Source organism: Haemorhous mexicanus, chromosome 1 (genome assembly GCF_027477595.1).
Source record: "Haemorhous mexicanus isolate bHaeMex1 chromosome 1, bHaeMex1.pri, whole genome shotgun sequence".
NCBI classification, from domain to species: Eukaryota; Metazoa; Chordata; class Aves; order Passeriformes; family Fringillidae; genus Haemorhous; species Haemorhous mexicanus.
In genome coordinates, this window is record NC_082341.1 from 110,398,221 (window position 1) to 110,420,473 (window position 22,253).

The window sequence follows — 22,253 nt, forward strand, 5'->3', positions numbered from 1 at the left end:
CGCCTGGCCAAAAAAAGAGTCTGTGATATGGGTTATTTAGGAAATGGGACTCCACCAGTTCTCTCACTGTCTCCTCCTCTCTTTCAGGAAGGGTTGGTCCCCCAGGCTGTCCCCACCTTTTGAGATGGTTTTGCTGCTTTTGAAATTTGGCTCACTCACTTCATATCAATAGTATAAATATTAATATAAATAATCATAAAAATATCTGCTGTTGTATCATTGATAAATTTGCTTCATTCGTGATAAACAGTAATCTAAAATAATATGTAATTCCTTGGCTGCTGCTGTCATTGGCTGTACCACAGTACTGATTCATGTCATTATTAATTGATACCATGCTCTTGTTTGATAATATATATTATTGATGGCAGATATTAATTTGTAATAACTTGATATCTATTCATTCATATTCATTTTATTAACATAGATATGTTTTCCAGTGGCAATTTTTGTTGTATTTTTGGTAATCTGTAATAAAGGAAAGAAATTTAGTGGGCAAAGCTTTCATGTCCTCATGAATTACAGACTCCCACAAACCCACAGTCTTTATCTCTCCATACCTTTTTTAATAACCACTCTTCCAATACTGCTTCCAAAGTGAAACCAGGTTGAGAAGGATACTCAATCCTTAATTTTCAGGAGAAAGTGTCAAATGTTCTTGCTCAGTATTGAGAACCACTTTGCTTTGGCGTCAGGAATTAACTTTGCATGCCAAATGTAAATGCTACTTGCATTTTGCAACATTTTCATTATGAAGAAAAAAGCATCTGTGTGTTATGGAATCACTATGGCTCCAGTTATTTAATTTGTTTTGTTTTCTAGTTTATGTGAAAGTTAGAGGTCGACATGGTCAGAAAGTCTAAAGGAACGGGGCCCTATTAGAAGAGTACATGTTTTACCTGGCGTCCAAACTAAAATGGTGTTACAGCTCATTTCAGCCAGAAGCTGTGTCACTGGCAGGGAGTGCTGCTTTCTGCACAGAGAAGTCCTTCTCCCCCAACATGCCCTCTTCCAGGGTCTGCTCTGGAGCAGAGATGCAAACTAGCCCCTCTCCTGGGGAGGCTCTACAGCTTTTCTTTGCCCTCCCTCGCGGCACAGCCAGTGGGGACTGATGTCTGCACCTACAGGAAGCTGAGTACTTCAAGAATGTGCTTTAATCTGTAGGTCCTTGTTTAGGGTTTGGACAAGAAGCTGCTTTTCTTTAAGTCTGGATAATCGGGAGTTTGTTTTAGTTTTTTTAATGGCTGGGGGCTTTTTCACAAAAATAACTCCTTGCTGAAAACTACAAACTTGGTAATTTAATTGCCATGGTCTGCTAGTAAACACTTGGCCTTCATGTGTTGATCTGTTTGCTGAAGTGATCAGTCATTCTGGGGGGGAACTCCCTTCAGTATTAGGATCTAAAAGATCCTGTTCCAAAATAAGTAGGTATTTCCTTTTCTGAGAGCAGGAGGTATGAGAATAGGGGTGCTTCACTGTTTTAATTTGACAGCTAAAATAGTGCGACTTGGCTTTCCTGTTTAATCTTTTACTCCTGCTTGGAAAGAGTTTAAAAAGAAGCTGAAAAGGGCTTATTATCAACCACTCACAGCCATGAAATCAAACACACATTTGGCAGTGAAACGCAAGCTGATGAGCGAGGGGGGTGTGAAGGTTTAGAATATCTGCTGTTTCAGCTCCCTGCTTGCTTCAGGAAAAATGGGGAAAAGATTGACAGCCAAACCTCAGCTGACTAGCATTACTTAATCTTTTCTTCATCATACTGCTTTATCATGCTATGGGGGTTTTTTATTTTATATGTCATGCTTAAGGAGGTGGCCAGCATTTGCTATTCTGCATGGAGTACAGATAGATTACTGGTGTGCTACCAGAGGAGGAAGCTTTCCCTCAAAGCTGGAGTTTTGGTACCTTCCATTTTCCCAATCCTGGACTTTTTGATGGGAGTAACTCTGTCAGGAACACACCATCAGCCTGTGAGACTGACTGGCTGGAGGAACAATGATAATGATGAAACCTGGAGTATGAGGAGAATTTGATCCAATGTGTAATTTGATTCAGTGTCATTTGATATTCATTCTTGTTCCCCTACAGAAATACTCCAAAATGGTCTGCTTGGGAAAAAAGAAAGGTGTGATCTTAAATACATCTGTAACTGATGAAAACAGTTTCTTTGCATCTCTCAGAGAGTGGGAAGGGGACTGTGTGAGATGAAGCCTGTTGTTTGCTGGCATCTTCTTGTGTGTCCCAGGAGTGCAATGTCAAACATCAGGTTTGTGCCACAGTGGTGATGCTTTGCCATGTAACTCTTTGCATTGGGTTAGCAAGGAGCTTGTGCTGATCTCAGCTTCTCCCAAGGATTTATCTGCTTTGCAGTTCTTTTGCAATAAAATAGCTAAGGAGAAGAGGGAAGGGCTTATTCAGCCAAATTGATCTATTTGAATAAAATGCCAGGTTTGGGGAAAAAATAAAGAAGTAAAAACATCTCCAATCCTTCAGTTTTCCCAAATAATGTTCTTTGATGCATTATTTAACAAAATAATATGCTGTAATACAAAATAATACAGCCTGACTTGTAATTATTCTACTCTGCTTCAGAACAGAAAATGTTAAAGTATGGATATCTCGCTTATTCAGGATTCTATTCCTGGCTAGAACCAGACCAGCAGTTAAAACAGGCTTGAATGTTCAATTTTACAGCCATAAAATTTTAAATAGTATGTGAAGTGGGAAATGCTAACAGATGACGATCAATTCTCACTTCTTGCTCCTAAACACTTACAAGTTTTGCTGGACTGACTGAAAATCTATCATCATCATTTGGGGAGGTAAAAAAGTGGGCTTAATAAAAAAGTGGGTTTAATAGCATTTCAGTGATTTTTGCAGTTAGGCAGAGTGTTTATGAATGAAGATATATCCATGGAACTAACATAGAAATGGAAATTTCTTTGTTGGTATATTGTGTGTAACATTGAGTTTGCATGGCTACAGCTGTTGTTGGTTTCTGCAAGGGGCTTATGCACATAGGGATTCTCAGGGGAGTGCTACAAATTAACCAAAAGTATGATCATTAGGAGTGTTAATGAAAGTTCATAAAATCTGTGCTTGGATGGATACATTGAGAAGCACAGTACCTTTACCCTGTGGTAACTTCATGGATGAGATATGAGGATATCTTCTTTAAAGTCAACATGAACCTCAAAATTTGATAAATGCTGGTTTAATCTAGAAATTCTGGTTGCCATCACTTTGAGAGATACTCTGGAACTGCCAGCAGCAGAGGGCCCTTGGCTTCCTTCATGAACAGCATCCCCATTGCCAGAGAGAGCTGCATGTGCTTGACTCCCTGTCTCTGGGAGTTCGTTGGTGTCAGATCAAGTTAACATAGCCGGTATTTTTCCTTCCTAAAATATACACCTTGGTATACCTAGAAATACTGTTGCCAAGTTATGGGATGTTCATACCTGGATTAGAAACATGTATTATTTGTTACAGTTAGCTGAGATGAGGAGTTTGGTTCGGATGTATGTTACTGATATATCTGATCTCCTTTTCTGATGGTTTCTTCTAGCTACTTGTGAGGAAGAAATAAAAAGCTTATTCTAATTACATGTAAATTAATATTATTCTAGATGCAGTGTGGTGGAGTTATTTGGAGCTGTATAATTAATTGATCTAACTTTGCTAGCAGTTGCACACACAGGCCTTGAGAGGAGGCTGGATAATGTACAGTAAACACCTGAATTGGGTGTTCTGCTTCTGCGTTTTATGCTTTGAAAGGACACACTGGGCTTAGTCTAACTCTTGCAGGTCTGTGACACGGGCAGTGATGACTTTGCTTCTGTATCTCTCCCAGACACTCCCCCCTTCCACTACTGCATAATGCTGCATTGCAGGAAAACAGGAGTGGTGCTTTTGGGAAAGCTGAGGGCCGATCACCAGCGGAGATTAACGCGCCTCTGCTGCCTTACAAACGCCATCGCCGCTTTGTGCTCAGAGTCGGACGGAGCTTACTCACAAGGGAGGAGAAGTAACCAGGAAGTTCTTTCTGTAAGACACTCATGCTATAACTGTAAAATCTACTTTATGGATTCCAGTTTATGGCCCCATTAGTCATTCAGAAGTGATCTGTTTCATGTTCCAAGTACGTATATATGTTCAAAGTAAAAGTGGGTGATTATTACAGGATGGTATTTACAGACTGAGATCTATACAAATGACTGGCCAGACAAAATAACAGTGAATATCACTTTTTGCTACTATACTATGTTATTTTCTATTTAAAAACTTTAGATTAAATATCTCTTACATGCATTTATTGACAAATATTGGGTTTTTCCTTCTTCAAATCCTGAATAATGATATAAACAAATGTTGATATATTTCAACAAATAGCAGTATTGGATATGACTGAAGTAGATTTATTACTAAGAATTTTAACCTGTATTTCTGTGCCAGAAATTTGAGTCTGCAGGGGAGCCCCACTACCAGGATTGTCTTCTAAAAGATTTAAAGTGGCTTTTATATCCAGAGAGGCTTCCAGAGTAAAGCCTGTTAACAATTTTAAACGGATATTTGGCCAAAAATAAGCTGGAAAAAAGTTATTAAAAATAAAATATTTGAGTGAAAATGAAAAAGTAGATGGAAGTCACTCATTTTTATTTTGAAAGGTTACTTTGCTGACTGCTATTCTTTGCCCCATATGTTCACTGTCAGATTCTTTGCCCCATATGTTCACTGACACAGTCCAGCTGCTGACCTACTCTGGGTGCTGCAGTGCAGCACAAAGCTTTCATGGGATGCCAAAAATCAGGGAATGCTGAACCAGGAACTCTGTCAATATAGAATGGCAAGGACCTGAAGAGCCTGCAGAGGAATTATGATGTAATTTTCAGATGATTCATTTTTATAGAAAAAAAATTTCCCTTGTGTGGGAGAGAAATGCAGCTTCAAAAACTCATCTTATTTAAACTATTGCACTTTTTTTTTTTTTTTTTTTTTGTCAGGAAGCTTTTCTGCTAAAAATTTCAGGCAGCCATATCCATGTTTTAGGGTGCTTTACTTAAATATGTGCTGCCAAAGATATCCTCATTCCCACAGAAGACTGCTCTACTTCCTACAGGTCCTGATCTGCTTAGTTTGAACCTAGTCTGGATACTGACATAGTCATTGAAACACTGCATAAGTATAGCTGAAAGTACCATACAGACAGAAGAGAAATTCCAACTTTTCATTTGCTTTCTATTTCCTGAATTTCTACCACTTCATAAAAATTTTGCAGTTTGTCAGGAAAAATAACTCTCTAGACATCTTCACTGTATTTGGTTCTTATTTTTCTTATCCCAGATGCTGAATGCAAAGCAAAAATGGGAAATAAAGGAAGCAATACAGTGGGTCACTGAACCAGCTGGCTTTAAACCCTCATGTATTAAGGAGCCAACTTTTCCAAAGGAGGATATACATATCCAGATGGCACATGCAACTGTTTCAAAGCTTGGAGGTTTAATATTTTATTTCAATAATACTACAGTGACTCCAGTACTGATGTAATGTTGATACTGTTCCTTCACATATTCAGAGTTCAGTCTGAACTAGTGATTCAGAATACTATTAAATGTGTTTGCTACAGGATCTTAATACATATTCTGCAACCTGTATTCCCTTGAGTTTAAATAACTAGCTCCTTTCTAAAAAAAAATGTAAAAGGACTGCAATGCTTGCATAAGGAAGGCAGCCAACATTTAGTATGAAATGGGAATGGACTTTTTTTTTTTTTAAATGTGTGGTTTCCAGAGAAATTGGAAGTTTGGTTCAGAATTTGTGTTCCCAACATGCTATACTTAGCAGCACTGTTAAAACCCCAGATCTACTGCATGTGTATTTCTTTATTGCTGCACACACCCTGTTATATAATTCTTTACATGGCTTGTGGACAAGAGAAAGCAGAAAAAAAAAATCAATAAAAAGTTTTATAACATGTGTTACATTTTTTATAAAACGCATAGAAAACAGTGTGCTGTTATTCCATCCTTTGTGCTACTGAGTAACTCCATTGGGAATTCAGAAAACCAGAAGCAAGTCTTGAATGTTTATTTCCTTACAGGCCTTAACAGAGGTAGGAATTGGGGCAGAAACCAGAGAACATGTGAGTATATGTGTAAGTGCTTTGGGCTTTTTCCTAATTACTGTTTGCTTAATGAATCTACTGCATAACCATTGGAGCATGTGCCATAACTCCTTTGTGTGAAGTTAAACACTAAACTGAAAATTACTTGGTCTCTATTTCAGCTATTCCCTACCAAGGCTGCCTTCACCTTATCTCCCTGGTTCATTCTTCCTACACACAATTTCTGTGAACAACCTGGAAATATCTGGGGTTTTTTTTCACTATTATTATGAAAGTAATTGCTAAAATATCATATTCCTACATCAATGAGAAACACGAAAGAATGCATCCTGTGATTGTGATTGCCCATATGAAGGGTAGAGAAGCAAGGTACACAGATGAAGTCCATGCTGCTCTGTGGAGCACACTGCAGGTCCATGAGACAGCCTGGATAACCCCTGTGCAGAACAGTGCAGGCTGGACAATGGGGTCTGTAGAGCACTGAAGGGCTGATGAAGCTGATATCCCCTGTAGCCCAAGGATGGTTACCCAGCTCCCACTTTCATTTTGCTCTGTGGCTTTGGTGCTTCAGCCAGTGTTTGGCAGCAGAGCACAGCAGTGCATGTGTAGACATGACCCTGCAGTGGCTATGTATGAAAAAGCGGGGTTTAGAGGGGAGAGGTTCCAGGCTCCTCTCTATTTGTGCTGCCCTAACTCAGCTGTAAATACCAGCATTCCAGGAAATCATGCTGTTAGCAAGCTGCAAGTCATCCTCTCAGCGCTACCAGTGGCACTGCCGGGGTGCAGAAGGGCTGGTGAGCCAGGAGCATGGGAAGCTTGCCAGACAAGGTTATGCAGCCAAGACAGCTCTGAGGGCAAGCCCTGTCCCAGTGACAGGGACCAGGGTCAGACAGAGCCCAGGGACTGCCAGCCTGTCCATGCTGATGAAGTCAGGCCCGGGTCAGTCAGGGCTCAGCCTGTGGTTCAGGGTCCAGACCAGGGAGGTCCCTGGCTGTGCACAGCTGCCATCACAGCTGGGGTAGCACCTGCAGGGACCGGGGCCATGTCCTGAGCTGAGGTGGGTCCCAGGGCAGGGTTGATGGGGGAGGGCTTTTAGTGAGGCTGGGCAGGGCCAGCAGGGCTGCTCCTGCCTGGAGATCTCTCCAAGACAGATGTACCCTCTCACCCAACAGAGAAGTAAGTGGGCTCTGATGGGATTCCTCTGAAAGGGGAATTTAGTTGCTGTGGGGTGTAGGGGGCATTTCAGGGGACACAGAGCCAGGGCAGGGACACGAAAATGGGAAAGGGACAAGGATTGTTGGAGCCAGGTGGAGGGCTCAGGCAGACCTGCATAGCCCCAGAGCCTTGGCAGGCTTATGGGTGGGGGTCAAAGTGGGGGTCGAAGTCCTCCCAGCAAAGCTTGTCCCACCTCCACGGGCAGCAGGGGGTTCTCAGATGGCCTCTGAAGATCATCAAGTCCCCCTTGTGAGGGGGTCAGTCAGACCCAGCATTTGGGCAAAGCCATGCTGTGGGAGGGTGTGCTGGTTTTGGCTGGGCTAGAGTTCATTTTTTCACTCTACCACTGCTGTGGTCAGGGAAGGGATATGTTTTGGATTTGTGCTGAACACTGGGTTGATAATATAGAAATGTTTTTTGTTATTGCTGAGCAGGGTTTGTGCAAAGCCAAGGCCTTTTCTGCTTTTCATACTGCCATGCTGGCAAGGAAGTTGGGCGTGCCTGGGAGTCTGGGAGGAGACACGGCTGGGACAGGTGACCCAAAATGACCAAAGGGATATTCCAGACCATGTGGTGTCATGCCCAGTGTATAAAGGGGGGGAAGAAGGAGGAAGAGGAATATTTGGAGTGGTGATGATTTCTTTCCAAGTAATCCTTATGTGTAATGGGGCCCTACTCTCCTGGAGATGGCTGAGTGAATTCATTCATTCCTTGTTTTGCTTTGTTTGTGTACACAGCTTTTGCTTTCCTCATTAAACTGCCTATATCTCAAACCATGAATTTTCCCGCTTTTTCCCTTCCAATCCCACCCCCGGCCCTGATGGTGAGGAATGACTGATTGGTTTCTTGGGGCTGGGTTGCTGGCTGGGGTTAAACCACAACAGAGGGTCAGAGCCCAGATCAGGCCAGGTTTGTAGGACAAGCTCTTGTGCAGCTGCAGGCCTGGCTCTGCACTGCTGGCCCAGGGCTTGAGGCAGCCTGAGCTGCCTGGCAGGCAGGGTGCCACGGGGGCCAGCTGCTCCCAAGGACCGGGAGCCGTCGGGGAGCCCCATGGGGGCAGCGGGGCAGAGTCCTCCCAGCCAAGCTTGTCCCACCTCCAGGGGCGGCAGGGGACAATGAGGTGGCTGCAGCCTCATCTCCCTGGGGATGGGGATGAGCAGAGGCCAGGAGTGAGGAGAACCATGGTCAGACATGGCCCAGGGTGTGTCCAGCCAGGATGGGGTGTTGTTCCATGGCCAGACACATCCACAGCTGGAGCACAGCTGGGGGCAGGTACATCTGCCATGCAACCCAGGTAGACACTAAGGCCCATGGGCAGAAGGTGTGAGCCCCAGGTGAGACTGGTCACGGTGAGGTCTGTCAGTGCCCTGTCTGGCCTTAAGAGGAATTTGTCTTGTTCATTTCCAGCTATTTTAAAAGGGTGAAACCTGTCCCTTCTCCCAAGGAAACTCATTGCTAACATTAGTAGTAAGTCACTGCCATCAGCTATATTTAAATACTTTTTGCATGAAATATTTTTAATGAGTCCAAAGACCAGAACTTACTCCCAGATATATCATAAATAGCAAAGCGTCAGCAGGCAGGCTGATACCTTTCAGAATATCAGTCTCCAGATTGAAGTAAATTGATTTTCATTGCACCCATCTTTTTGCCAAGTATTGACACCAAATCTACAGAGCCAAACAATGTGAATTAACAAATTCTTGGGTCTCTGCAGCAACTGGAAACAACAGTGATGACATTAGCATAATTTCTCTGCTGCCAGCTTCTCATGCCAAGCCCTGCTATAAAAATATTTAATTTTACTTCTCACTCTCAGCTGTTGTCTACAGTAGACAGGACACTTTATTTGCAGAGGGAGGTGTTTTATAATGAATATCTAGTAGGATGGGTTTGAATTACCCATTAGTATAGCCTTGCTTTACAAATTAAAGGCCAGTCCTGAATTTTGGCTTTACTGGATGTTTTATATAACCTTTCTCTTCTTTTCTCCATAGCATCTGAGAACCACATAAACATTTAATGTATTTATCCACAGAATTCCCATGTGAAATGGGGAAATACAATTATCTGTACTAGAAACACGGGAAATTAATATGAGGTCTGAAATGACAGAACAACTTAGTTCAGCTCCAGACAGGAAATCTGTAGCACATCTAGAAATTGAATCCTGACTCTTATCCAAGTGTATCCCAGCTACAAGGCCATGTCTCATCTGGCTGGACTGGTCTCCAGGAGGAAGAATAATTTCCTACAGAAATCACTGCTATTTTCACTTTAGCTGCCTCAGAGTGGGAAGAGCTGCTCATTCACAGAGGCAAGCACATCCCAAAAATGTGCAGTCCCAGGCACAGAACACTGGGAATCCTGTCCCCAGAGTGTCCCCAGTTCTTGCCTGTGCACACAGTTAGGTGACCAGAGGGCTGTGAGTTGGCTCCCAAAGGAGACTGCATGCTACAAAGATTTTGAGGGAGTGTGTGAAGCAATCATCTGGGAGAGCTGCCCAATCAGTTTGTGTGAGCATTACATAGTATTTGAGACAATGTATTTGTCTCACTACAAGCTCGGTGTGCCTTCCTGCATGTTAAGCCCATGCCCATGGCCTGGAATGGAGCAGCCATTTCCACTTGGCATTTTCACTTCACTTTCACTTACGGGATTCAACACCCAGCTAAGTGGCAGTAATTTCCAAACTCAGTCCAGTACAGCTATGCCCTTTGGCACACACTGATTTTTATTCAGTGTACCTCAGTTCATTGTGTCGAGTGCAGTGTTCTTGACATTACAAGTATAAGCTGATTTTTAATACTGACAACATCCTTGAAGTCCATTCAAATGATCGTGTGATCTCTCATTTAAATTTAAATTATTTGGATTTATAGAGACACACACAGCACAAATGCTTTTGTAGGAGTTGCCAGCAGCTCTTATAATATGTTAATTTGGAAGTCTCCAGGTCTTACCTTTCCATTTCCTCCCTTCCACCGCCACAACAGAGTGATATTTAAACATCTTCTACAAGCCAGGGCCTTGAGTTGTCTCCAAATTGACAGCTGCAGGCTGGGAAGTGTGAATGAAAGCTTGTCTGTGCTGCTGATGGCCAAAAAGTTCCAGAGAACGGCTTTGCAAAATGCAGCAGCAAAGAGAAAATCTTTCTCTCCCCACCCTTCAAAGCAGTCTGATTAGTTTATTCAGCTGTCATGATTGTGATTTCTGAGCATAAACTTGTAATTTTTTTACTGCTGTAATTTTTGTTGTTTCATGTTATGCACCAAGAGGCTTTGCATGTCTCAGTGTGGCAGTCATCTCTAGCTTGGATTTGGGGCCTCTGTCAAATAGCCCAGCACTTGATCACGTTTGATCATATCCAAGTATCTAAAAGGCTTGAAAACAGGTTAGTTATAGAAAAAATTCTGGTAACAACTGACCAACTGACTGTGGTGATAGCTCTTTTTATTTTTTTATTTTTTCCCTTAAAAAGCATGTTGCTACATGGTGGCCACAGCATGTATTGGTGTAGTTACCCCACAAGCTCACCTTCCTGTGGGTTGCAAAGGGAAGTTAGAAAGGTGGGTTAAACTTCTAGCAGGTGGTTGTGAACTGTTTGTGGTTTTAATAAAGGCACTTGAAACCCGGGCTGCATTCCACATTCAGACACTTCACAGGTGCCAGTCACTAGGGTGACAAACTCACCAAGTCAGGCTCATCAGAAGACTTGATTTTGATTGCTGATCAGATGGATGTTTGTCTCAAAAATTCAGCAGTTCTTTCTTTTCTGACTCCTCATCTATCATCAGATAACTAATACTCTTTATGGTACTGCAGTAAGGCAAATTTTGCAACATACCACAACCTGTCAGAAATAGAATGGGTTAGAAAATTCATCCAAGAAGGTGGAATGTAGTAGATAGTTGACCAAAGTGGTAAGAAATTTTATTGCTATCTCTGAGTTGTTGAATGGCCCTTGGAAGTGGAGAAATTATACAAGGATACAGCTCTTGAAAGTATCAAACAATGTCCCATGTTTTGTCTAAAGTACTGCTCTGTATGGCCTGTGGTCATAGTACTCCTCTTTGAAGCATGGGCAGTGTTCATATTCTGCAAATCAAAATTCCTTGAGTACCTACTGTTTAGCTCTATGTATTAAAATTCTTTGAATATTCAGATTTTTTCATGAAACCTCCTCGAATTCACATACCTACATATTTTTAAATGTATTTTTATTTTTATTCACATTAAAGTGTGCTGTTGAAATGCTTTTTTACATCTTTATGGTCTTTTGAGCACCATAAACCTTCTTGGTCTTCAAGGTACAAGCTTCACTCCAACTGCTATTGGTAGTAAAACTGGGCTGATAAAGGGAAACAGTGATGTTGTAATTAATTCCTATACTAAAAACTAGGGGCTCTTCCAGAGCTATAGAAATTTATGTATGCTATGTATGTCCAATACACCTAACTCCTCTGCAATTTATGAAGTAAATGATTCCCATTCTGAATTCTTCTCTTGGCTAGGTATTCCTGTCCTGGATAACCACTGAGACTGCTAATTCCCACTAGTAAAGCCCTGAGGCCAGCTTTATTTCACATCCTCTCTGGCTACACTTCCTAAAATGTCCTGCAGAATCCACCTTATCTGCAGTGTTACATAAAGTGGATTCCAGCAAAAGGAACTTTACTTGCTAAGTGTAGGCAGAACTGCTAAGTGAATGTGCAGCTTAATCTGTTTCCTTTAGAGGGCTGTAGGAACACTCAAGAACCTTTAATTTATAGAAGTATGCACATGGTAAGAAGTGGCTGACAACCTACAGCTGGGACATACCATTAATGAGAAGATAACACCTGGACCAGCTGAAGTAGAATAGACTAGTCTGACTTTGGAATACCAGACTAGTAGAGCTGAGATGAAGTTTATTAGGAGGAGCATGTGGCAAAGCTCTCAGGTGTGGTAACAAGAAGGCTGCTACTACCTGTGAGTTCAGTAATTTGAGAGGAGACCCAAGTGTGTGCTCTACTGCAGGTTGGCTACTGAGCATCCATTTAATGCAGCCTCAGAAAAGGATGAGGTTTGACATTCCAAGTTTCTCACAGGATCTAAGCTGAAGGAGCTCAGTTTGATCATCTCTCTCCACTAATGATGCACTACAGTGTATATGAAGAACCTTTCTAATAAGCAGTGGTCTCTTTACATTTGGTGTGCAGATTTTTTTTTTGTGTGCAATCTTCTTGTGTTGGCCTAAATGTCAGGAAAGGAGAATAACTTTGTGCTACAAAAAATTTAGACTCAGTAGAAGGAAAATGAGCATAATGGCATATGCAAATAATTTTTATACAAAGTATGGTTTTCAAAGTTATGATCAGTTTGGTTTAAGAAAGATTCAATGGTCCTCTAATGCAGGCCCCTTAATGAAAGTGCACAGATTATTATTAAATTCTTAGAATTACCCGAAATTGTACACTTTTCCAATATTTACCAGTTTATTGACTTTAAAATTTAATTCAAAAAATTACTATGCATTTTTCTACATGTTCAAATGTGTATTGCCGATCCTATGAATATTAACCACATATCTACTCACAATTAATTTGCTGAAGAGGAGTTTAATGTGTTACTGCAGAAGGTACAAGAATAAGGAGACTTGAAAGCTGAATTCTGGTATAATTTAATTCATGAACTCCATTCCTAAAAATACCATGATCTCTAGGTTTTACTGCTCCAGGCTGCAAAATTAGTCCATATGTTTGTGGGATCTGGTTTTAAACGATGACAGACAGCTGATTACTAATATTATCTGGTAACCTCTGTTTAACTGCAACTCTCTTTGATTTATATCAAATCAGTAATTTATGTAGGGTTGAGGAATAAAAAAAAATTGCTGCTACAGAGGCATTATGCAGAGATTGCAGTTCCAGCAAGGTTCCATTAAAATCTTTTGCTTTCCTGATAGTTCATCTGTGAAGACTATGGGAAATTTGTTTTTCCTTGCCAGCTGTTACCCTCCAAGACATTTTGCTTTCCAACCCTTTTTTACTACTAACTATAAAAAGTCACACCAGAATTAAATATGCATCATGCCTTCCAGAAGATTTTTTAAAAAAAGCTTTATTAAACATACACTCTTTAGAATATATTTAACAATTTCTCCCACCCTGAAGGAACCCTTTATCACACATATAAGTTCTTATTTTCAGTACCAAATCAAGCATGTAAGCCTGTGCTACTCACACACAGTAACTGAATGGTAACAGAAATGGCCACTGGCACCTGAAGCTACGTGTAGAAAAGCAGCTCTCTCACAACTTAAAACTGGGTTAACATCTGCGTGGCATATCAGGAATAATCACCTGTCCTCTACAACTCCAGGGTAGCAGCACTGAAGGCAAATCTGGTCTGTGACTACTTAACAATAAAGCAAATACCTTTTGACGTATACAAAAGCCCCACCACTTTAGGGAGTCTAGCTTAGGTACATTTCCACGTTAATACTGAATGCTGGTTTATGGCATTAGACAGCCATCTCCATTTTAATAGGTGGATGAGGATTATAATCTTCAATTTGAAAGTCTTCTGCCTTGAAGTCGCTGATGTCTTTAATCTCATGAAGAATTCTGAGTTTGGGGAAAGGTCTTGGCTCCCTCTGAAGCTGAAATAAAAGCAAGCTTACTGTATAAAGCTAATACTTGAAAGCAGAGACTCTGTTCTCAACCTCAAATCAGATTACACTATGTAGGCTTTCCCTTCCCACCAAGAAGACTTACACTAAGAAAAAAAAAATTGAAGAAAATCCCAAGACAGTTAGGTAGAATCTACCTTAGTATTTTCACAGGGAGCAGCAGCATAATTTTCAGGTGAATTCCCTGATCATCCAAATGCACTGCAAGTACTTTCAGATGGCAAATCAGTTCTGGTGGATACAGGTTATATTCCTTCCAGGGGAAATTAAATTGGAAAATCTGACCCAAAGATGCATCAAATATTCTACAGCTTCTCACTTCTCATCATTAGGGTCTGAATCAATTACTACTTCTCTGGATGGTTTTGAACCATACTAATAATGAGGACATTCAGTCCAAGCTTAGTCTAATCAAATCAAACACTGATTTTATCCTACTGCAACAAATTACTTCCTGAAGAAAATGTAGCCTTTCTCAGCCAAATAGTATTACTGATTAACTCTGTGAATTTTAAGTGATCCTTTTCTGATATATTGCATTTTATTTTGTGTTATTGGGACTAGGTGGAATTATTTTCAAAGGTAAAAGTGCAGATTCTGGCTCTCTAACTTGGTTTTAGAGCAGTACACAGATGTACATTTGAATCATGCTTGTATTGTATTTCTGTTCGCAATCTGAATTGAACAGATGTTAAGATATTACAGTTATTAGGATAGAAATGAGGAAAAAAGCCACAAAAATTAATATCTGCAAAAGGATATTTAAAATATCAAGGTAATTTTGCATTGAATAAACACTGTGGAAAAGGACAGAGTACAGAATAAGAACTTACTTGGACTTTTAGAGGTTCCACATGGTTCAGATATATGTGAGCATCTCCTAAGGTGTGTATGAACTCTCCAGGCTGAAAAGAATGAAGAATACATGTGGTTTTCAAACAGCCAGGTTCCAAGAAAGCAAAGCATTACAATGCTTACAGTATGGATTCTCAGCACCTGGCCAGCGTGGAATTGCTGCTTCTATACAGGACTGTGTCCTTGAAAGCTGTGAAGGGCACAAGCTTCTCTGACTAATGCATAATTAATGGAAAATATAATGAAATTTCCACTAGCTTTCCAAAAAATTTATCTTTCAAATCCTGCTATGACAGTAGCTTTGGTAAATGAATGGAGCCATACTGATCTGCTCACTGACACAGAAACAGGTGCAGCAGTGACATCCAGCTTTTCCACTCCACTTCTAGTGAGTACAACTCACCAAAGCTGGCTTCAGAGCAGCTGCTTCAGCCTCTGCTAAGCACCAGTGGAGGTATCAGGCACAGGCAAGCACCCACAGCTTGCAGGTTCTGCGACTCAGCAACCCCTGAGCAATGGAATTCCACATGGGGAAGTTTCATCAGCTCTTTCCCTGGCCTCTGACCAATGCTGATCAGCCCTCAGATGTGTTACACTGAAAACCACCAAAGCCATGAGAGGAAGTGGCTGAGAGGCAACAGCTGGACATAATGTTAAACTTCACTTTTTTTAGTAGCTTGGACTAATTTCTGTGGTTGCTGTGAAGTCTGATTCCTCCTCATTGCCCTGTTTTAATAAGTTCTACTTTATGTTGCTGGTGGCAGGAGGATTAGGCACTGAAGGCCCTTCTAGTATAATTATTTACATGCCCTAAAGAAAAGGGGTTTTTCCTTGTACAAGACTATCGTGCATTTAAGTTTCTCTGCCAAATTACAAAATACAACTCTGAAGTCAGGGCAGGAGCTACTTGAGCACATACTACCACTCTACATAACCATCTACAGTAAGAAATCAAAGCAATGCACAGCTGAAATTATAGCTGGAAGTTAGATGACAGATTATCCAAATTAGAACCTTGATAGCAACTGCTGACTACTGCTCACTTCCAATAAACACATGCTACAGAATCTAATCACTTGTCTATTACTACCCCATGAGGACAAGCACTCAGTTCAGATTTCTAAGACTAGTGAACAGGTCAGTCTTGACAGATTCAAGGCATGAAAGAATCTTCTGCTTAACCTGAATTTTAAAATTCTTACCTTGCTGATTCTAACTGCCCATACAAACCAGAGGCAGTTCACGTCATTTCACAGGGCCCTTCTTTACACACATTTCAGCAAGATTTCAAACAGTATGCTCATTCCAGTTTTTCTTGGACATTACATGATGAGATTATCTTTTAGTCCTTCATTTCTCAGACAAGAATAAATAAAATTATCAATAGCCTACCTTCAGCCCTGTGACATGGGCAATCATGTACGTGAGCAGTGAATAGCTGGCAATATTAAAAGGCACTCCTAGTCCCATGTCTCCAGACCTCTGATAGAGTTGGCAAGACAATTCACCATTTAAGACATAGAACTGGCAAAGGGCATGGCATGGAGGTAAAGCCATCAGGGAAATATCTAGGAATTGAGGTACAGAAGGGTAGGGGGGGGAGAAAACATTAACAGCCTTAGTGTGTTACGAATGTAGAAGATTCAAAACTTAAACAAGCATGTAATGAGATACAGTAGAGAGTCAACTGCACTGTCATTCTCTTCCTTTTTCTCTTGTTTATAAGCAGATGCTGCCCAAACAATTAAGTCCAGGTCATGACAATCTGTCTCCTGGGCTGTATGACCAGAAAGTCATAAACAGATACCCCACAGCACAGACTTATGCCATAATGTTGCACAGCAGTTTATTTCTACTCACCTTGGTGAGCCAGCTGAATTCCCTAAGGGAAGACATTAAGAGTAAAATTAAGCATATATCCTAGAGCAAATTCTAACTGCTTCATCTTACTCTCTTCCCATTGCAATATGCTTGAGATATAAAAGTAATGATCATTAAAAAAAAATCAGAAGATTTTTTTGAGTGTTTTTCTACGCTTATAAATTGCAGAGAGTAAAATCACACCTTGGCAAAGAAAACCTTCACCAGTTTTTTTCTGAGAATGTTTACCCTTGAAAATAACAGCAGTAGCATGTGGCATACCCTTTCAGACAACAGTGGAAAATGCTGTGTGATTTTTTTTGAGCACAAGTCTATCACTGGTGAAAATTAAACATTCTCTTGCAGTAGCTCATGTTTAGAAGTCCCTACAGAGTGAATGGATAGCTATATATAAATAGACCCTATCATTTGTATGATACAGGTTCATCATATGAACCCGCATTCAAGGAGAAGATTACAAAACAAATAATATTTTTGTTCTCTAGTTTTAAGGGTTAAGTTTACATGGCTAAAAGAGTTTACATGGCTAAAAGAGTTTACATGGCTAAAAGCCAGACACATTGCTTTAATATAGTTTTTATGGTTTGGGTTTTCTACCTTTTTAAAATAAGAGTTACTGTCTTGGAATAGACTGTATGTCAAAGACACTGGTGTATCCCTCATTTTAACCTGGAGAGAAAAACTTTGAAGAAATGGTTCATTATTTTTGAGGTCTGAACATGAGGATAAAGTAGAAAGAGAATCAAGATTATAACTCCTGACCATTTTTACTGCACTCCTGGTAGTTTTATAAAGAATGAACAAGGACACCGAACAGAACTGACTGCTGACACAGGAACACAACATAATTTAGCACACAGCAATATAATCTGCAATACCATTCACTTTATGCCAGCTGTTCAATACCTTTGGGATTCCAAGCACACATAATGATTCTTCTGTCATCTGGATTGGTTTTGATCGTTTCAATCACTTTTTGCAACTGATCAACTCCTTGATTGGAGTAATCTGGAGAAATAGAACAAATAAGATCTAAATCAGACAGATTCAAGCCATGGTATTCTTTATCACCCAGCCCATGTCCCACTGAAAAGTGATACCCAAATGACAACTTCTGAAGATTTTATTGCAACTTTGAAACTGATTTATAATTTTGCACCATCCAAACATTGGCTGTCCTTGGTCTTTCTTAAGATGCTCCAGAGCTTGTAAAATTCTTATGATGATATTTCTGTATGTCCCCCCAATTATTTTGTGTCCTTTAAGTACCTTTAGCACCCACTGAAATAGGATCATTCCTATTTATTCCATTTTCAACCACTTGATTTATTTTAAGACCAACTAAAAATTCTGTATAATCACTAAACCCCAAGAAACAGAAGCTGCAATAAAAAAACTAGCAGGACAAATATTTTATCACTCATGATGACTTGTTACCTAAATAGGACAAGAGCTGCACTGGAATGGACAAGATAGTACAACCTAGTTAAGTCACAGTATTTAGACTGATTTGCTTATTGCATTTCTGGATTAAAATGTCTTTATAAACATTCAATTTGCATGCTACAGTGCTCCTTCTTATATAAAAAAAGAAAAATTATGCCCAGACCAGTGTGCCAGCTGCCAGCATTCTTTAGACACTCAAAAGTAGAGAGTTTTTGACAGACAAATAAATGCATCCATCTAGCACTCTCAAGGTCATGTATGAAAACTAAATTTACATAACATTTAGCTCCAGAAAGGAACTTTAATCATGTGTAGCAAAGAATATTACATTTCACCCAATGACACAGGCTGAATTTTAGATTTTAGGCTCAATACCAGTTGTGTAAGACATTTTCTGAAATTACCTGACCATTAGAATGGACTTCAGAATAAAAAAGCCAATAGTTGTTAATCATTGTTCTGACTCATGCCAGTCAATCAGCACGGCTGGTAACTACTTTTTTCTAATAACTCTTTTTGCAGTAATATCCAAATTATGGTTACAGGGAGACTCAAGCTGGCAAACAAGGTAGCAATACACAATTAGCATCTCAGGGAACTCTTCTGCCAGCAGTACCGTGCCAGAAGCCTTGTCAAATGATTACGTTATTTCCTGAAGCTACTTACCTATCTATTGGTAATGCAACTTAAGGAGATCTGTTTGTAAGGAAAACTGTGGGAATTCATCTGGTTCTTTTTTCCATGCTATGTTGTGTCTTAGACTTTTTAAGATGAGAAAATGTAAGTTTTCAGATGCGCCAGTTCACAATTTGCATCATTTGTGTTACCATAAAAATGTATTCTGCTAGTGGTCAACATATCAATACTAAGTCTAATATCAGCAATTCCTTCATGTGAGCTGCAATTTGAGGCTGTACTGAAAACAAAACAAAAACCCAACAAACCTCACCTAGAAAACTAACCATGCTGTTAATCCAAATTAAAAAAAATCACACCAGATAGTGACAATTGGGTTTTTGACACCTTTTTCTTAATGGCAGTCCTCTAAGTATTTTCTATAACCTCTCCTTCAGAGACTTGGAAAAGAGGAATCAATACATTTGAGAGTCAGTTCAATAAACCAGTTCCACTGAAAATACCAACAGGTACTCCATCACATCACAATTTGTCACAGCTGTTCTGTCCACAGCATCATCAGCTGTGGAAACACCCTACTTTGTTCCAGATGCAGAACGGAAAAATCTTTCTCTTCACTGCCTCCAGTGAATGTAGTGTACTGATGCCAGTTGTTTCCAGCACAACAATTTCATGGACCCTGCACTGGTATACAGAGATGGCAGCATGTGTTCTGTTATCAAATGGAGCTAGCTCAGGTTTCTGGACTGCAGCACACACGTCCTTCCAGCTATCCGCAACCACATCTGCTCTAGGTAATAGAGTAACAGTGTGTGCCTTGTGACTCATCTCTTCTACAAATACCTAACTATAGTATACAAAGCTACATCTTTCAGGATAATTAAGATTGAATAAGGGGAAAAAAAAGTTAAATTAACTCTCTCAAACACTCTTTATTCTGGCTATCAGCTTGCTGTGAATGGTTAAGAACATTCCATTCCACACAGGCTTCTGGAAGTGACGTGTCACAGCTGTCTCACTGAGCACTCAAGACTGTATTTGGACGTGATTACCTGTGTGCATATCTTTGTATTCTGCTCCAAAATGCCTCCACTGGAAACCATACACTGGTCCCAAATCACCCTCCTCTCTGGTGCTGAAACCCTGCTTATCCAGGAACTCACGCGACCCATTAGCATCCCAAATCTTCACACCTTTAGCAGAGAGCTCTTTGGCATTTGTAGAACCCTACAAAACACAGTGAGAAGTCTGCATCCTAATTCCAACACAGAGGGCATGATTTAGAACAGTTGTATTAAGTTTGCTAGTCCACAGTATTTCTCCACTCATAAAGGATGAGCAGAACAGTGTAATGAATGTACTGCACGAGGTTCTTGCACATGGACAGAACAAAACCTGTGAGCAACACACTGGGATGGAGTTTGAAGTGCCACGCTGCTTTTGTTTAATTCAGGATTCTCACACTTTGTGAATACACAAACAGCCTCAAGGTCAGCTGTGGAATGTCATTTCATATTTGCAGAGAACAAGATGTTACTTTACAGACTGATGAAAATAGACTAACAAAAAATGTATGGCCTAGGCACAGTCTTTTCCAAGCTACCTATAATATGTTTAAGGTCTTAAAAATCCTTTTGTTAAAATGACAAAAATGAGAAAATAACCCAGAAAAATTTCACTGAATCCTGTAAGATGGGCAAATCAGCACACTCAAAAATCCAACACAGAAATTATGCTGGTTTGGGGAGTGTCTAGTCTTTTACATTATAACAAAAACAAAAACAAAAACCACCCAAAACAAACAAACAAAAACCAAACAAAACCCAAAACGAAAAGCTTTTAAAAAATCAATTTGTATTTGAGTCCTGCTATCTAGCAAATGCTTACGTAGATTGTCCCATACTTGCACAATATCACAACATAGAAAGGAACACTTACATGGCAATGAACCAACTACAGTTGAATTTTATTATACTAGGTACAGCTATTAGTTCTATTAGATCTCATTTTTTTTGCTATTAAAAAGTCTAGCATTTACATCAGTCTTACCTCACCCATGGTTCCACACTGGTCGTTTCTGTTCAAATCAAGCTACCTCAATATTAAAAAGCAGATCATTAAATTGCCTACTATCTGTCTCATATTATCTCTGATTTAAAAACAAAGAAGAGAGACTGCATTAGGCTTTGTAGCTGTGGAGTATATTCAAATTAGTCCAAGCCCTCGCTATTCCAAATTCTCTCCCTTAGAAAGAAATAGAAGAGAAACTGTTCTGATTTCACTGGTAGCAATAGTCTGCACTAAAACGCAGAATGTCTTCAAGATAATGGCCTTTCATGTGTGGTCACAGTATTAGGGGGTTGCATTTCTTCTGTAATAGGAACAGAAGCACCTGCAGTTACCCAAATGCCTGAATCCACAGCTCACCAGTTGGTTCTCTTTATGCCACTCTCGGGCCCACCACCCAGAGAGACACCCAAATACCGAACCTTGATGAACCACAGCAGCTCCTCCAGCACTCCCTTCCAGAACACCCTCTTCGTTGTGAGCAGTGGAAACTGATCTGGAAAAGAGTTCCACAGTGTCAGTGGGAACCAGACATCTGCCAGGGTGAGCAGATTCAGCTTTACCCGACGCAGAGGGCAATGCAACCAGACACTGTGAGCTTGGGATATGATATAAGGAATTAGGAGGGGTAGGTCCCATGGTCAGAGCCCTCGGGTGGGAGGGAGCGGGACAGCACTGGGGCACCACACGCAGCCCAGCTCAGGGCGGGGGCAGGAGCAGAGACTGGGAGCAGGGGCAGCAGCAGGGACTGGGAGCAGGGACTGGGAGCAGGGGCAGGGAGCAGGGGCAGGAGCACGGGGAGGGAGCAAGCTCAGGGGCCGGGGGTCCCGGCGGTGCCCACCTCTGAGGCTGTACCGCGCCTGCATGCCGAACACGGAGATGGTGCCGGTGCCGGTGCGATCCTCCCGCCGGTGGCCGTGCTGCAGGATGTGCCGCACCTGCTGCAGGTACTGCTGCTCGCCGGGCTCCGGGCATGCGGCGGGGCCGCTCAGCAGCTCCCCGTCGGCGGGCATGGCGGGCAAGCGGCTCCTGCGGCCGCGCTGGGCTCCGGCTGCGCGCCTCTCCCGAGCCCGCCAAAGCCCGGCGTTCCCGCCAAAGTCCGACGTTCCCGCCAAAGCCCGGGGTTCCCGCCAAACGGCACCAAGGGGCGGGCGGGGCGGAGCGGCACCACCGCTACCTCCTCCCTTTCCTCTTCCAGTGGCCGGGGGTCCTGGCGGCCGCCGCTTCCGTAGCCGCCCGCTCTGGTCCTGCGCGGAGCGTGTTCCTCCTGAGGGAGGGCTGGCCCGAGCCAGTGCCCCGAACCATACCGGTACCGTTAGGCTGGATATTAGGAAGAGTTTCTTCACAGAAAGGTTG

The 22,253-nt window shown here is 41.4% G+C and overlaps 1 protein-coding gene across 1 annotated transcript; it reads right to left on the minus strand.

Moving 5' to 3' along the window:
- Positions 1–12,921: 12,921 nt before the first annotated feature.
- TYMS (thymidylate synthetase) lies at positions 12,922–22,038 on the minus strand. The gene is made up of 7 exons (XM_059858937.1): positions 21,739–22,038; positions 21,320–21,393; positions 19,883–20,057; positions 17,655–17,756; positions 16,260–16,435; positions 14,846–14,917; positions 12,922–13,982 (listed from the first exon to the last, which is right to left on the minus strand). Exons 1-7 carry the CDS (start codon positions 21,908–21,910, stop codon positions 13,845–13,847), a joined length of 909 nt encoding a protein of 302 aa, XP_059714920.1. The 5' UTR covers positions 21,911–22,038; the 3' UTR covers positions 12,922–13,844.
- Positions 22,039–22,253: the final 215 nt, after the last annotated feature.

What these genes read in the sequence shown, in the direction of transcription:
- TYMS (XM_059858937.1), bottom strand. Translation starts at nt 21,910, where the DNA reads ATGCCCGCCGACGGGGAGCTGCTGAGCGGCCCCGCCGCATGCCCGGAG. An exon ending in GGCGCGGTACAGCCTCAGAG is followed by an intron (nt 21,394 to 21,738) that starts GTGGGCACCGCC and finishes ACTCTTTTCCAG; the next exon opens with ATCAGTTTCCACTGCTCACA. An exon ending in GTGTGCTTGGAATCCCAAAG is followed by an intron (nt 16,436 to 17,654) that starts GTATTGAACAGC and finishes CTCAATTCCTAG; the next exon opens with ATATTTCCCTGATGGCTTTA.